At 43.3% G+C, this 16283-nt stretch overlaps 1 protein-coding gene across 9 annotated transcripts in view; it reads right to left on the bottom strand.

The window, feature by feature from the left end:
* COMMD10 (COMM domain containing 10) overlaps positions 1-16283 on the bottom strand; it is a 470400-nt gene that overhangs the window by 426625 nt on the left and 27492 nt on the right. For all 9 annotated transcript variants that reach the window (XR_012320002.1, XR_012320001.1, XM_073676982.1 and 6 more), the window contains exon 4: positions 7311-7466. Coding sequence is in view for 7 of the 9 variants with exons in the window: in XM_073676982.1 (XP_073533083.1) it covers positions 7311-7466 (156 nt within the window). In the remaining 2 variants the exon portion in view is untranslated. The remainder of the gene's footprint in view (positions 1-7310; positions 7467-16283) is intronic.

Genomic DNA, 16283 nt, shown 5'->3' on the forward strand with positions numbered 1-16283 from the left:
ATCCTTGAATGTTGCTGCCTCCTCAAACAATTGACTTGTAAGGATGCCTAGAATCAGACCTATATTAATCTAATATGGGAACAAAGAAGATAAGAAAGCAACTATGCTCCACTGTTACTGTAGAGGCCCCCATACACATTGGGCTAATTTAGCCTAAAACAGCCGATATTGCTGGTTCAGCTGATGGTCTAATTTATAGGAGGGCCATACGACAGATGGTAGGGAAAGGTGTAAAGTGCACATGTCCGATTTCGGACTGCCGATAGCAATATTATCCAGCTTACTCATAGAAAACAGAGGAGTGTTCTACCGAATGAGTGCTTATGTATATAGAAGAGTCGGCTGAGATGGCTGCTAGGCGAGCAATCAGCTAAAGCATTGTTCGGCCAACAGTCTAATGTGTATGGCCAGCTTAAATCTGCACATACCTTATGCAACGATAAGGCCCCCCATATACTTTAGACAAAAGTTGGCCAAAGCCACCACCAGAGAAGTCAGGCAGCAACTCACTAATGGAAAACACAGGCGAGTTATGTATGGGGAGTCGGAAGAGACAGCTGCCGGCCAAACAGCTCACAGCCATTTAAAGTGAATAGGGCCTTCCGACTGCTTCGTCTTGGTTTAAAGTGTCTGAATATTCAACACAATTAGTAAATCTGCCCCACTGTACTCAGCTTGATGCTGGATGACCAGCAATTTAAAAAGGGGTTATCTAAACCAATTTCATTAAATTTCTAATGATGAGAGAGAGATAGAGAGATTGTAATTATATTATAATATAATATATATATATATATATATATATATATATATATATATATATATATATATATATATATATATATATATATATATATATATATATATATATATATATATATATATATATACACACACAGTCATATGAAAAAGTTTGGGCACCCCTATTAATCTTAAGCTTAATGTTTTATAAAAATTGATGTTTTTGCAACAGCTATTTCAGTTTGATATATGTAATAACTGTTGGACACAGTAATGTTTCTGCCTTGAAATGAGGTTTATTGTACTAACAGAAAATGTGCAATCTGCATTCAAACAAAATTTGACAGGTGCATAAGTATGGGCACCTCACCAGAAAAGTGACATTAATATTTAGTAGATCCTCCTTTTGCAAAAATAACAGCCTCTAGTCGCTTCCTGTAGCTTTAAATGAGTTCCTGGATCCTGGATGAAGGTATTTTTGACCATTCCTCTTTACAAAACAATTCCAGTTCAGTAAAGTTTGATGGTCGCCGAGCATGGACAGCCCTCTTCAAATGATCCCACAGATGTTCAATGATATTCAGGTCTGGGGACTGGGATGGCCATTCCAGAACATTGTAATTGTTCCTCTGCATGAATGCCTGAGTAGATTTGGAGCGGTGTTTTGGATCATTGTCTTGCTGAAAGATCCATCCCCTGTGTAACTTCAACTTTATCACTGATTCTTGAACATTATTGTCAAGAATCTGCTGATACTGAGTGGAATCCATGCGTCCCTCAACTTTAACAAGATTCCCAGTGCCGGCATTGGCCACACAGCCCCAAAGCATGATGGAACCTCCACCAAATTTTACTGTGGGTAGCAAGTGTTTTTCTTGGAATGCTGTGTTTTTTTGCCACCATGCATAACGCCTTTTTGTATGACCAAACAACTCAATCTTGGTTTCATCAGTCCACAGGACCTTCTTCCAAAGAGAAATTGGCTTCTCCAAATGTGCTTTTGCATACCTCAGCCAACTCTGTTTGTGGCGTGCTTGCAGAAACGGCTTCTTTCGCATCACTCTCCCATACAGCTTCTCCTTGTGCAAAGTGCGTTGTATAGTTGACCGATGCACAGTGACACCATCTGCAGCAAGTTGATGCTGCAGCTCTCTGGAGGTGGTCTGAGGATTGTCCTTGACTGATCTCACCATTCTTCTTCTCTGCCTTTCTGATGTTTTTCTTGGCCTGCCACTTCTGGCCTTAACAAGAACTGTCCATGTGTTCTTCCATTTCCTTACTATGTTCCTCACAGTGGAAACTGACAGGTTAAATCTCTGAGACAGCTTTTTGTATCCTTCCCCTGAACAACTATGTTGAATAATCTTTGTTTTCAGATCATTTGACAGTTGTTTTGAGGAGCCCATGATGCCACTCTTCAGAGGAGATTCAAACAGGAGAACAACTTGCAAGTGGCCACTTTAAGTAGCTTTTCTCATGATTGCATACACCTGGCTATGAAGTTCAAAGCTCAATGAGGTTACAAAACCAAAAAAAGTGCTTTAGTAAGTCAGTAAAAAGTAGGTAGGAGTATTTAAAACAGGAAAATGATAAGGGTGCCCATACTTATGCACCTGTCAAATTTTGTTTGAATGCAGATTGCACATTTTCTATTAGTACAATAAGCCTCATTTCAAGGCAGAAACATTACTGTGTCCAACAGTTATTACATATATCAAACTGAAATAGCTGTTGCAAAAGCACAAATTTTTATAAAACATTAAGCTTAAGATTAATAGGGGTGCCCAAACTTTTTCATATGACTGTATATATATATATATATATATATATATATATATATATATATATATATATATATATATATATATATATATATATATATATAAACAGTTTATATGGATGAAATACAGGTGCTTCTCACAAAATTAGAATATCAAAAAGTTAATTTCAGTTCTTCAATACAAAAATTGAAACTCATATTATATAGAGTCATTACAAACAAAGATCTATTTCAAGGGTTTATTTCTGTTAATGTTGATGATTATGACTTACAGCCAATGAAAACCCAAAAGTCATTATCTCAGTAAATTAGAATACTTTATAACAGCTTGAAAAATGCTTTTTTTTTAAATCGAAAATGTCGGCCTACTGAAATGTATGTTCAGTAAATGCACTCAATACTTGGTCGGGGCTCCTTTTGCATCAATGTGGCGTGGCATGGAGGTGATCAGCCTGTGGCACTGCTGAGGTGTTATGGAAGCCCAGGTTGCTTTGATAGCAGCCTTTAGCTTGTCTGCATTGTTGGGTCTGGTGTCTCATCTTTCTCTTGACAATACCCCTTAGATTCTCTATAGGATTAAGGTCAGGTGAGTTTGCTGGTCAATCAAGCACAGTGATACTGTTGTTTTTAAACCAGGTATTGGTACTTTTGGCAGTGTGGACAGGTGCCAAGTCCTGCTGGAGAATGACATTTCCATCTACAAAAAGCTAGTCAGAAGAGGGAAGCATGAAATGCTCTAAAATTTCATGGTAGACGGCTGCGCTGACTTTGGCCTTGATAAAACACAGTGGACCTACACCAGCAGATGACATGGCTCCCCAAACCATCACTGATTGTGGCAACTGCACACTAGACCTCAAGCAGCTTGGATTGTGGCCTCTCCACTCTTCCTCCAGACTCTGGGACCTGGATTTCCAAATGAAATGCAAAATTTACTTTCATCTGAAAAAAACACCTTGGTCCACTGAGCAACAGTCCAGGTCTTTTTCTCCTTGGCCCAGGTAAGACGCTTCTGGCGTTGTCTATTGGTCATGAGTGGCTTGACACAAGGAATGTGACACTTGTAGCCCATGTCCTGGATACGTCTGTGTGTGGTGGCTCTTGAAGCAATGACTCCAGCAGCGTCCACTTCTTGTGAATCTCCCCAAATTTTTGAATGGCCTTTTCTTAACAATCCTTTCAAGGCTGCGGTTATCCCAGTTGCTTGTGCACCTTATTCTACCACACTTTTTCCTTCCACTCAACTTTCCACTAATATGCTTGGATACAGCACTCTGTGAACATCCAGTTTCTTTAGCAAGGACCTTTTGTTGCTTACCCTCCTTGTGGAGTGTGTCAATGACTGCCTTCTGGACATCAGTCAAGTCACCAGTCTTCCCCATGATTGTGGAGCCTCCTGAAACAGACTAAGGGACCTTTTTAAACATGTAGAAAGCCTTTGCAGTTGTTTTTTGTTGATTATTCTAATTTACTGAGATAACGACTTCTGTGTTTTCATTGGCTGAAAGCCATAATCATCAACATTAACAGAAATAAACCCTTGAAATAGATCACTCTGTTTGTAATGACTCTATATAATATATGAGTTTCACTTTTTGTATTTAAGCACTGAAATAAATTAACTTTTTGATGCTATTCTAATTTTGTGAGAGGCACCTGTATATGAAAATACTAGAATCACTTATTTTCTATTGCAGGATCCCAGCTAAGACATTTAGGTAGAAAAAAAAGTGGATACATTTTGGAATTGCTGGACCAGGAGGCGGTAGATTAAAGGGAACGATAAGACAGAACTAACAGAAAAGTCAGACCCGTAATATGTTGCAGCTTATTGCACTATGGGCCCCTCAGGAAGCCGACAACATCTTTTATCACAAACGCATAAACTGTGACTGGAACTGCGATGTGGCATTTATAAGATTGTACACAGAGCAATTTCCTGAGAAGTCATAACTCAGATGGGGCGCGCTTTTCTTCGATACGCTCCATGACAGTTAATGATTCTGATCCTATAAGTTTCTAGCTAAACAAGGTGTCGTATACATATTAGCTGCTGTGAGCAGTTATCGGTTCGCCCATTAAGTGTGGCATAGCCGGGACATGCTCTCCAGACTGCTAATTCTGATGTATGAATCGGCCGCCAGACAGAAGCTTGATCCTTGTCAAGTAATAGAGATTCCATCTTCAAGTGCCGGGCAGTCACATTGGATGTGTCTGGGAGTGAATGCACACAAGTCCTCTGTCACTACCCGGTACCTGCACACAACCTGCCGGCTGTCGAGGAAAAAATCCTTCCTGCTTTCAAAGACAATAAATGATGGAGGAAATGGACTGCAGAGCAGAGCTGCGGTAATATCATGTAAATTCAGGAAATAAAATATGAATCTAAAAAGAGATTGTGTATGAGATATAATGCACATGAGGAGATGTGGGACGTCAGAGAATGAAAGGATAATGATATCAATGGGAACAGGCGGAAAAGGAGACCAAGTAGTGCACAGCGTCCATATAAAGGGGTCTTCTGGTTTTACGTAGATTAAAAGTAGATAAAAGCTGAAAAGTGCTAGTATTCTGAGGGTATGGAAATAAAAAAGCTAAACACCTGTTTATGGAGCCCCCTTGTGACCTTTCTTTTGGCACAAGCATTTACATTTGTGTCTACAGAAAAGTGGACATCAAAAAAGAAAAAGAAAAAAGTAAGGCCTGTCCAACTTATTAATGTACAGGTGCATAAATTCACTGTGTAGCCAATATACAAACCTATACACACACGATGTATCAGCACACTGCGATGAATACATGAACTGCAATATTGCTGTTAAACATTACAAATGTAAGGTATTTCGTTAGTGTTTTTTCGATCAAAAAGTGTAAGAGGCACTTAACCAAGATCAAGGTGTACTTGAATATGGATGGTCCCTACCACTAATGCCCAGCCTGCAGGATTCAGCACTCTTATCCAGCCATCTTTCCCAGACAAGGTTTTATTTGTGAGCTACGCCTGGTCCCCTTTGATTTCCCCAGTTCAGATGAGGCTGGTTTAGCACATGGAGATAGACAATAAGTAATAGGGACCATCCATATTTAGGTACATCATGACGTATTTGGATGGCTTTTGCACTTTTTGATCAAAACATGTTAACCATGTAAAACTTTACAGTTTCAACGTTTTCAGCAATAGTGGAGTTCACACATTCACTAATCGCAGTGTGCTGATGCATAGTGTATGTATAAAAGTGTAAAGGTGTGCAACCGATTTCCTAAAACATAAGGCAGACTGTCCACTGTGGTACAAGATCGCTTCCTATAACTTTGCTCCATGCGAGGCCAGATTCACACCGAGTTTTGTTTTTCCGCTGAGCTCTTTTGCAGGTGAAGTAAGGTTCTATGCACACCGAGTTCAAGCCTTAAAGGGAATCTGTCACCCCCACCTGGGAGATATCAGACCTCTACTATGGGCATACAGGTTATAGAAAAGTAAATCTATACATACCTGTATCGTCCACAGTAGAAATCTGTTTTTAGAAACTCCGCTTTGCACAGGCTTGGCATCGCCCCGGACGCTAAGAAATCCCCGCCTTTCTGTTTATTATTCCCCGAAATCCCCACCTATAAGCTTAGTTACCATATTCTCCCCCTCCCCTGCATGTCACAGGAACTGTGGAGTGCACTGTTCTCCCTGACTTCCCGGGCATTGCGCAGGTGCCGGGGAGTCAGTGTCACTTCCCGGCACCTGCTCAATAGAACCCTGCAGCGCAGTAGACGGAGATAATGGGCCAGGGTAAAGCAAAGCGCGTTCTATGTGAGCGGCGCTCTGCACATGCCTGGGAAGTCAGGGAGCACAGTGCGCGTCACAGGGCCCTGTGATGTGCAGGGGAGGGAAAGAATATGGTAACTAAGCTTATAGGCGCGGATTTCAGGGAATAATAAACAGATAGGCGGGGATTGCCAAGCCTGTGGAAAACAGAGTTTGTAAAAACAGATTTCTCTGCAATCAGACCTCTACTATGGGCCATACAGGTATATATAGATTTACTTTTCTATACCCTGTATGCCCGTAGTAGAGGTCTGATATCACCTGGGGGGGGGGGGGGGGGAGATGACAGATTCCCTTTAAATTTGGTGCAAACATCTGAAAAATTCCCCATGCATAAACCTTTTAACATATCCTTAGTGCCCCATTTACCTGATGGAAGCCAAAATAATGCCCTTTCTGCCTCCGTTGGCAACAGATTGGTCTTCCCTATACAAGGGCAACTACAAAAATGTATGGAATATGCTGAAAAATCTTTCAATGTGTAAAAAAAGGAGCTTGTACCAACAATTCATCTTGATGCGTTCTTTTTTTTAAATTAAATGAAAATATGCTCTTTTCTACAGGATTCAAAATGTGGTGTGAACAGAGCCTAACTGGTCTTTTCACACTGCGCTTTTCTAATTTTTATTTGGGGACATTGGTTTCTACATGGGGTAGCACAATTTCAGTTTTCCAAAAAATTATCTAAGGAAAACTTCCTACAACAGATGTGGTCTTAAATCAAATGAGGAGAGCTCAGAAACTGACTGCTGCAAAATTTTTAGTTAAACTCAATTGTAAAAATTATTTTAGCCCCAAATAGAGGCATTGAAGTAAGAACAAATAAAAAATATTGTCATCAGAGGTGACAAGGAAAACCACATTAAACAGCTGCTCTTATGTAAATGAAAGCACTAGAAAAACCTCCGACTGTTAGTAGTAAAGACGAGAAGGAATCCATTATTAACAATTATCTGTCAGGGGCATGATTACCTTTTTAGGAGTAAAAGTCCTCTGTCTAAATTTCTCCACAGTCTCTGGCCCAGAATTTTCCCAGACACTGGCAAAGGCTTCAATTTTACTCTGCTCAAGATGGATGTTCTCCAGCTGCTGACGAAACACCGGCGTTTTTAAATTGTGGTATACAGCCTGAAAAATAATACAAAACACTTCAGGTCATTGTGATAACAATTCAGCATTCTGGTTTCTTGAAAGGAACACTAAAAAAATTTTAAAAAAATACCTAAGCAATTAGTCTCTTAATCTCCTTCTTTACTTTTATGCACTTTTATGTAATTTTTCAATCAAAGCAAAATATGTGTGACCAAGCACGAGAGTCATGAAGCTCCGCATCAGATGACATGGCCTCCACAATCACCCAACCTCAACCCAACTGAGATAGTTTGGGTTAAGTAGGACCGCAGAGTAAAGATTAAGCAGCTAACAAGTGCTCAGCACCTCTGGGAACTCCTTCAAGACTGTTGGAAGCCATTCCAGGTGATACTTGATAAAGCTGACTAACAGAATCCCAAGGGGGTGTAAAGCGTCATCAGAATAAAAGGAGGATACTTTGAAGAATCTAAGCTTTCACACAAATTCTGATTGGTTCCATAAGTGATTCTTTACACCTTGATTCCATACATGCTCCTTTAAGGATTTGCTGCCTTTAGTCTGAATCTACAACGTGCACATTACAATAAACACAAAGAAAACCACTGCATGAACAGCGGTGTTCAAACATTTGACTAGTACTGTAAGACAACAGAGTAAGGTGGGTCTAAGAGTAATAGCAACATGGTAGGGACAGCTATGACTACTGGAAAGTCATGCTTTCACAAGTAGATGTTTAAAAACAATAATTATATATAACTATATACACAGTTAGGTCCAGAAATATTTGGACAGTGACACAAGTTTTGGCACTTTAACTGTTTTACAGTTATATTATCAATATGGGCTTAAAGTGTAGACTCTCAGCTTTAATTTGAGAGTATTAGGGTAATCACATCCTAATTGGAGTGAGGGTTTAGGAATTACAGCGCTTTAATATGTAGTTGCCTCTTTTTCAAAGGACCAAAAGTAACTGTACAATTATCTCAAAAGCTCATTAATGGGGAGCATGGGCTATTCCCTCGTTAATCCATCATCAATTAAGTAGGTAAAGGGTTTGGAGCCGATTCCAGGTGTGGCATTTACATTTGGATGTTGTTGTTGTGAAACCACAACTTGCGGTCAAAGGAGCTCTCAATGGAAAAGAAACAGACTATCATTAGGCTGAAAAAAAAAGAAGAAATCCATCAGAGAGATCATAGAAATGTTAGGAGTGGCCAAATCAACAGTTTGGTACATTTTGCAAGAAAACAAAAAAAAGCGCACTGGTGACCTTGGAAACTCAAAAAAGCCTGGACGTGCACAGAAGCCAACAGTGAAGGATGATAGCAGTATCCTCTCAATGGTGAAAAAGATCCTAGTTACTTACCGGTAACGGGATTTTACAGAGCCCATGACAGCACCACCTGAGAGAGAGGGTATCCGCCCACCAAGGACAGGAACCTACTGAATAAAAAGGTGGTACCTCTCCTCCGCATCAGTTTTGTTTCAGAGCATGAGAGGGCCTCCGAAGACAGGTTAATACATAACCACCACCTCAATATTTGTATTAAACACCTTAAAAAGTGCACACCACAGTGATAAAGGGGAGGGAATTAATAGGGTGCTGTCATGGGCTCTGTAAAATCCCGTTACCGGTAAGTAACTAGGATCTTTTCCCCTTCTCCCATGACAGCACCACCTGAGAGATTTATAGAGATCAAATACCAGAGGGAGGGATCACCGTTTGCAACACCTTCCAACCAAAGGACAGATCAGTAGAAGAGGAAAGGTCAAGACGGTAATGTTTGTAAAATGTAGCGGGGGATGACCAAGTTGCCGCCTTACATATGATGTCGATGGGCACATCCGCCTTCTCAGCCCAGGAAGCAGCTACCGCTCTGGTGGAATGGGCCTTCAGGTTCTCTGGAACCGGCAGATTGCTAGAAGAGTAGGCTAAGGTAATAGTATCCCTGACCCATCTAGCTATGGTCCCCCTTGTAACCTTAAGTCCTTTCCTAGCCCCCTGAAAGGATATAAATAAGGCGTCACTCTTTCTCCAGGCTTTTGTAACTTCCAAATACCAGACTAACACCCTCCTAACATCTAAGGTGTGAAGCTTATGTTCCTCAGAATCCCTAGGATTAGGATAGAAGGAAGGGAGAGTGATTACTTGCGTCCTATGGAATTTGGAGGCTACTTTTGGAAGATAGGCCGGGTCTGGTCTTAAGATTACTCTATCCGTACAAACTTGAGTGAATGGATGGTTAACGGACAGTGCGTGTAAGTCACTGACTCTACGAGCTGATGTCAGGGCTACCAGTAGAGCAGTCTTTAAAGTTAAGATTTTTTCTGAAACCTTCTCTAAGGGCTCGAAGGGAGGTTTGGTTAACGCTTCCAGAACTAAATTAAAGGTCCCAAGGAGGCATTCTTGGAATAGGAATAGGTCTGGATCTATGACAAGCTTTAATAAAACTAATGATCCATCTATTTGCTGCCAAGTCATAATTATACAGTGCCCCCAGAGCAGATACCTGCACCTTAAGAGTACTGGTGGCTAGTCCCATATTTAACCCCTTCTGGAGGAATTCTAGTATGGCCTCAATAGGAATCCTCCCTTTGGCAGACTGACACGAGGTAGACAAGAACTTAGCCCAGGTTCCACCATAGATTCTAGTTGTTATCGGCTTTCTACTTGCCAGAAGGGTAGTAACAAGATCCGGAGAAAACCCCCTTTGCGTCAATAGCGACCTCTCAAAATCCAGGCCGTCAAATGCAGGCCTGCTCTTTGGGGATGACAGACTGGGCCCTGCCTGAGGAGATCCGGGATGTCCGGAAGAACCCATGGATCTGCTTGGGACATTCTCTTCATCCAAGTGAACCATGGTCTCTTGGGCCAGAACGGGGCGATCACTATAACCCTCGCCCGTTCCTCTCGGATCTTCCTCAGGATAGTAGGGATCAGTACTAAAGGGGGAAAGGCATAAGCTAGAGTAAAATCCCATGGAATCTGCAGCGCGTCCACCGCAAACGCCCCCTCCTTTGGATTCAGGGAGCAAAAGGTTTCGGTCTTCCGATTGTGTCTGTTTGCAAATAGGTCTATCTGGGGCGGTCCCCACCGACCCACAATCTGCTGAAAAACGGCTGGATTCCACTCCCACTCTCCTTGTTTCAAGGTGTGACGACTCAAGAAATCGGCCTTTATGTTCTCTTCCCCTTTTATATGCAGCGCCGAGAGCGTGACCAGCCGACTCTCGGCAAACCTGAAGATCTGATTAGCTACTAACATCAGAGGGAGAGACATGGTACCCCCCTGATGATTGATGTAGGCGACTGTTGATCTATTGTCTGACATTATCCTGACGTGAGGACCCTGAAGAGCAGAACTGAATTCTTTTAGAGCGTTTCTCGCTGCCAACAGCTCTTACGTGTTGGAAGAGAGACTTGTCTCGCTGTCCGACCAGAGGCCTTGTACAGAACGATCCCTTAGGTGAGCTCCCCAACCTTCTGCACTTGCGTCTGTTGTAATTGTATCCGACACCTGGAAGGTCCAAGGAACCCCCAAAGATAGGTTGACCGGAGATGTCCACCAGTCCAGGGAGTTGATCACGACATCTGGAAGAGACATCTTCCCATTCAGGCGACCTTTGAGCCGCCTGTCCGCTGCCAGAATCTCCTGTTGAAGACATCTGGAATGGTACTGGGCCCACTGAAAAGCCGGGATGCAAGACGTCATTGTACCCAACAGAGACATTGCACTCCTCAGGGTCATGGTCGGATTGCTGATAATCTGAGATATTAGGGATCTGATCTTCAGCTTCTTTTCCTCTGACAGAAGACAGGTTTGGTTTTCTGAGTCCAGAATGAGACCCAGGAAAGACAGAACCCTCTTTGGTTCCAGCCTTGACTTCTCCAGATTTAATAGCCAACCTAGGCGTCTTAGACTGGCCGTGACGTCCGCCAGGGCTAGAGCACAGAGTTGACTTGATCTGCCCACTACTAAGAAGTCGTCGAGATAAGGGATGACCAAAATATCTCTTTCCCTCAAGTGCGCTGTGACATCCAGAATAATTTTTGTGAAGACTCTTGGCGCCATGGAAATGCCAAAGGGAAGAGCTGCGAACTGAAAATGCCTTACGTGCCTGCCGAATTGTACAGCTACTCTTAGAAACTGTTGATGATGTGGAAAAATCGGGACGTGGTAGTAGGCGTCCTTCAGATCGAGGACGCACATAAAACAGTCCGGAAATAACAGCTTTATGGCTGATTTTATTGTTTCCATCTTGAACGGCCTGTAGACTAAATGGTCATTCAGCCTCTTTAAGTTCGCAATGGTCCTGAAGGAGCCGTCCGGCTTCTTTATTAGGAAGAGAGTCGAATAGAATCCTCTTCCTTGCTCGGGTGCAGGTGTTTCCACAAGAACTCCTTTCCTGAGCAGAGAGAGAACTTCCTGCTGTAAGGCTATCTGTTCCGCTAAACTCCTGGGGGCTGATATTTTGACAGTGTTCTTGGGCCTGCTTTTGAACTCTAATGTGAGCCCCCTCCTGATTATCCCTAAGATCCAAGGATTGGATGAAATTTCCTTCCAGGCAGGCAGGAAGTGGGACAATCTTCCTCCCACCTGGGGGGAACTGTCACTTAGGGGCTTTCTTATTCTCGGAGGAGGGACCCCCGAACATGAAGCCTCTGTTATACGGCTTTCTGTCTTTCCAGCTTCCTTGGTCTCTGGGAGCTTTACTGCGGCTGTATTTTCTCTTCCGAAAGGAGCTGTTAAACCGGGAACCAGACACCGTGGGAAATCCATGTTTTTTGTCTGCGGCTTTATCTAGGATGTCATCTAGACCTTTGCCAAACAAGAAGTCCCCCTCACAAGGGATTGAGCACAGTTTAGACTTTGACTGCACATCCCCTGGCCAGCTTTTGAGCCATAGCGCCCTACGGGCTGCATTAGAGAGGTTTGCAGACCGGGCAGCCAGCCTAACTGAATCTGCCGATGCATCTGCCAGGAATGCAGCCGCTCCCTGCACAAGACGAAGGTCCGATAGAATTTTCTCCCTGGACACATTCCCCCTGATCTTGTCTTCCAATTGTTGAAGCCAGATCATCATAGATCTAGCGGTGCAGGTGGCTGCTACTGCCGGTTTAAGGGCCCCTGCTGACGACTCCCAGGCTTGTTTAAGGAAGGACTCCGCTTTTTTATCCAGCGGGTCTTTTAAGGCTCCTAAATCCTCAAAGGGCAGAGTGGATTTTTTTGAAGATTTTGAAATCGCCACGTCAATCTTAGGGGTTTTGTCCCATTTAGCCACATCCTCATCCTCAAAGGGGTACCTCCGCTTGGAGGATGACGGCAGCTGACCCTTCCTCTCCGGTTTCTTCCATTCCCTTTCTATCAGAGATTTAATACTGTCATTGACCGGGAATGAGCGTCTCCTCCTTTGGTCTAAGCCCCCGAACATAACATCCTGGACTGTTCGGGGCACCTTGGTATCGGTAATACCCATAGTCCCTCTGACGGCTTTAACTAGTCTCTCAGTATTATCAACCGAAAAACAAGGTCTGCCCCCCCCATCATCATCCGAAGACTCCAATGATGATGAGGAGAGATTAGAGGAGGAAGGCAGTTCTCTTGTAAAACGGGACTCCACTGATTCCTCTGATTCTGAAGAAACTAGTTTTCGTTTATTCTTTTTGCGTGAGGTTAAGCCTCTTAAAGACTCTCTGACCTCTGTTTGGATTAGATCCTTTAATTCTAAAGAAAACCTGGGGGACTCCTCTGCAATGGTTTTCTGAATACAGTCCGAGCAAAGGTTTTTGGCATAGGAGGTGGGAAGACCGATTTTGCATAAAGCACACTCCCTGTTTTTACTTTTAGCACTACACTCCTGCCCCAAGAAATGAAAGGAGAAGAAGGAGGAAAAGAGAGAGAGAAGAGCACATTATTCAGGGTGAGACTTTCACGAAGATCACTCACCACACTGCCGTTCAGACTAGGGTGCCGGAGGCGGTGGTTGCCGTTCACATGAGGCGGAGGTGGACTGACGAAGTCTTTTCTGACCAGTCTTGCCGGAACTCGCACGCCCTCCACTGCTGTGACTTTGTCGATGGGAAGATTCTCGATGTTCCATTTGCTTAAGCTGCTTGCGCTGCTTTGATGGCAGCAGCTGCTGCTGTACCTCCTGTGGCGGTGACAGCTGCTGCCCAGGAGACTGCGGCTCCTCATTCATCATGGCGGGGATGCAGACACCGCCATCTTGATTGCTCCCCATCCTTAAAAGCAGTAGGGCTCCACCTCCTTTAGGCTCCTCCCCTTCCGGCAGCGTGCTCATTCCCAAAAAATGTATTTATTTATTTATTTTTTTTTTTTATTTAAATTCAGCCAGCTGGCGTGCTACACAGCAGATACGCTCCCTTCTGCGCGTGCGCAGCCTAGCGGCACCCGGCGCGCTTGCAGCGGGATAACGGCTTTCCACCCGCGCATGCGCAGACCCGGCTTCCGGCGCACTCCGTGATAGGGCGCTCCAGCACCCCGCGCGTGCTCAGCCCGGACTTCCGGCGCGCTCTGTCACAGGGTGCGACGCGCCCCCACGTGCGCAGACCCGGAAGACCTGCCGGCCGGCACGCTCAGCTCGTCTTGCGAGGCGCAGACCTGGCCGCAGGCCCCGGCGCACGCGGGGAGGAATCCAAAAAACAGCACCTCCTCCCCACACGCAGACCCGGGCAGCAGCCAGATGGGCTGGGAACAGGGACCATCTGCTGCTTCCACGGCCTCCAGGCCGCACCGTCCATAATCCAGGTACGTGAGGTACCACCTGGTGAGGCTCCCATCAGGGACAGGAACCAAAAACTGATGCGGAGGAGAGGTACCGCCTTTTTATTCAGTAGGTTCCTGTCCTTGGTGGGCGGATACCCTCTCTCTCAGGTGGTGCTGTCATGGGAGAAGGGGAAAAAACCTCTTCACAACATCCACCCAAGTGAAGAATACGCTCCAGGAAGTAGGTGTTTCAGTATCTAAGTCTACCATAAAGAGAAGACTTCATGACAGCAAATACAGAGGGTTCACCACATGATGCAAACCATTAATCAGCCATGAAAATATAAAGGCCAGATTAGACTTTGCCAAAAAAAAAAGTCTAAAAGAGGCTGCCCAGTTCTGTAAAAGAATTCTTTGGACAGATGAAACGAGGATCAATCTGTACCAGAATGATGTGAAGAAGAAAGTAAGGAGAAGGCTTGGAACAGCTCATGATCCAAAGCTCACCACATCCTCTGTAAACATGGTGGAAGCAGTGTGGAGGCATGGGCATGGAGGGCTTCCAATGGCACCGGATTACTAGTGTTTATTGATGACGTTACTGAAGAAAGAAGCAGCCGGATGAATTCTGAAGTGTACAGGGCTATACTTTCTGTTCAGATTCAACCAATAACAGCAAGGGTGATAGTACAGTACAGATGGACAATGACTCAAAACAGTGCAAAACAACCCAGGAATTTTTTAAGGCAAAGAAGTGGAACATTCTGCAATAGGCGAGTCAATCACCAGATCTCAACTCCACCGAGCAGCATCTCACATGCTTAAGATAAAACTTAAAGCAGAAAAACCCACAAACAAGCAACAATTGAAGTCAGCTTCAGCAAAGGCCAGCAAGCCATCATAAAGGAGGAAACCCAGTGTCTGGTGGTGATGGCCATGGCTTCCAGACTTCAGGCAGTCATTGCCTGCAAAGGATTCTCTACAAAGTATTAAAAATGAACGTTTTATTTATGATTAAGTTAATTTGTCCAATTACTTTTGAGTCCCTGAATTAGGGAGGCTTTGTAGAAAAATCTTTGCAATTCCTAAACGTTTCATAGGATATTTTTGTTCAACCCCTTTAATTAATCCTGAAAGTCTACAATTCAACTGCAGCTCAGTAATTTCATTTTAAATCACAAATAGTAGCATCAGAGCCCAAATCACGAAGATTCGGTCACTGTCCAAATATTTCTGGACTTATCTGTGTGTGTACCTCCATCTATGGGTGGTGGCTTATGAAAATGTTAACCCGCAGCTCGGTCCTGATATACACATAGAACGCGGTGCATGAACACGATGTGCACTCAGCCTTACTTCTTTGCATGCAAAAAAAAAGAAACCACATCCAAATGCACATTTTGCAAATTACAGAACTCCTAAACCTGGTCATAGACTGAGATATCACAGCTATTCTCCACCACATGCTTAAAAACCTTGTGGTGTAAAACATCTGACTGCCATAAGTAGTCAACAACTGACCAGGCAAGGTGCAATTCTTGGTCTGGTGGGGACATCTGGTATAAAAAAGGGAACGGTGTAAAATTACTTTTTAATGTACTATATAGTGAACCTATGAATGATAGGACCCATTAAAGGCTATTGGTTAATCTTTAAAAAGTCCATGCTATGTTCACTAGGCCTTATATGCAGCCATTTCTTGCACAAATCAAACTGTACTATCTAAAACTGATCAGAGAGTTTGGTTGTTTTTGGTATTCTCTTTATTATAAAATCTAATAAATCTTTAATAACAATAAAATGTAATCATAGAGAATTTTCATGAGAGCTTTTTATCACAGCTGCTGTTTTCGGCAATGAGGAATATCTATGACACCAAAGTACAGAGGCAACGACCCTAGAGATGTAGAGTCCAGGTTACTGCAGAAAATAACAGGAGGATGTAGGAATGATTAGCACTAGTAACCCCGTCACACATTGTGCGGTGAATGTACAGCAGAGGGCATCAGTAAAATAACATTTCAAACAGGGGGAGAAAAAGAGAAGAAAAATAAAAAAAATAAATAAATAAAAATAAAAAAAATATCGCACGGCAATGACCAGAAAGGAGATAACTCTGATCCTAG

The sequence above is a fragment of the Phyllobates terribilis genome, unplaced genomic scaffold, assembly GCF_046119375.1.
Source record: "Phyllobates terribilis strain yellow unplaced genomic scaffold, ASM4611937v1 Scaffold_1__5_contigs__length_1240528914, whole genome shotgun sequence".
NCBI classification, from domain to species: Eukaryota; Metazoa; Chordata; class Amphibia; order Anura; family Dendrobatidae; genus Phyllobates; species Phyllobates terribilis.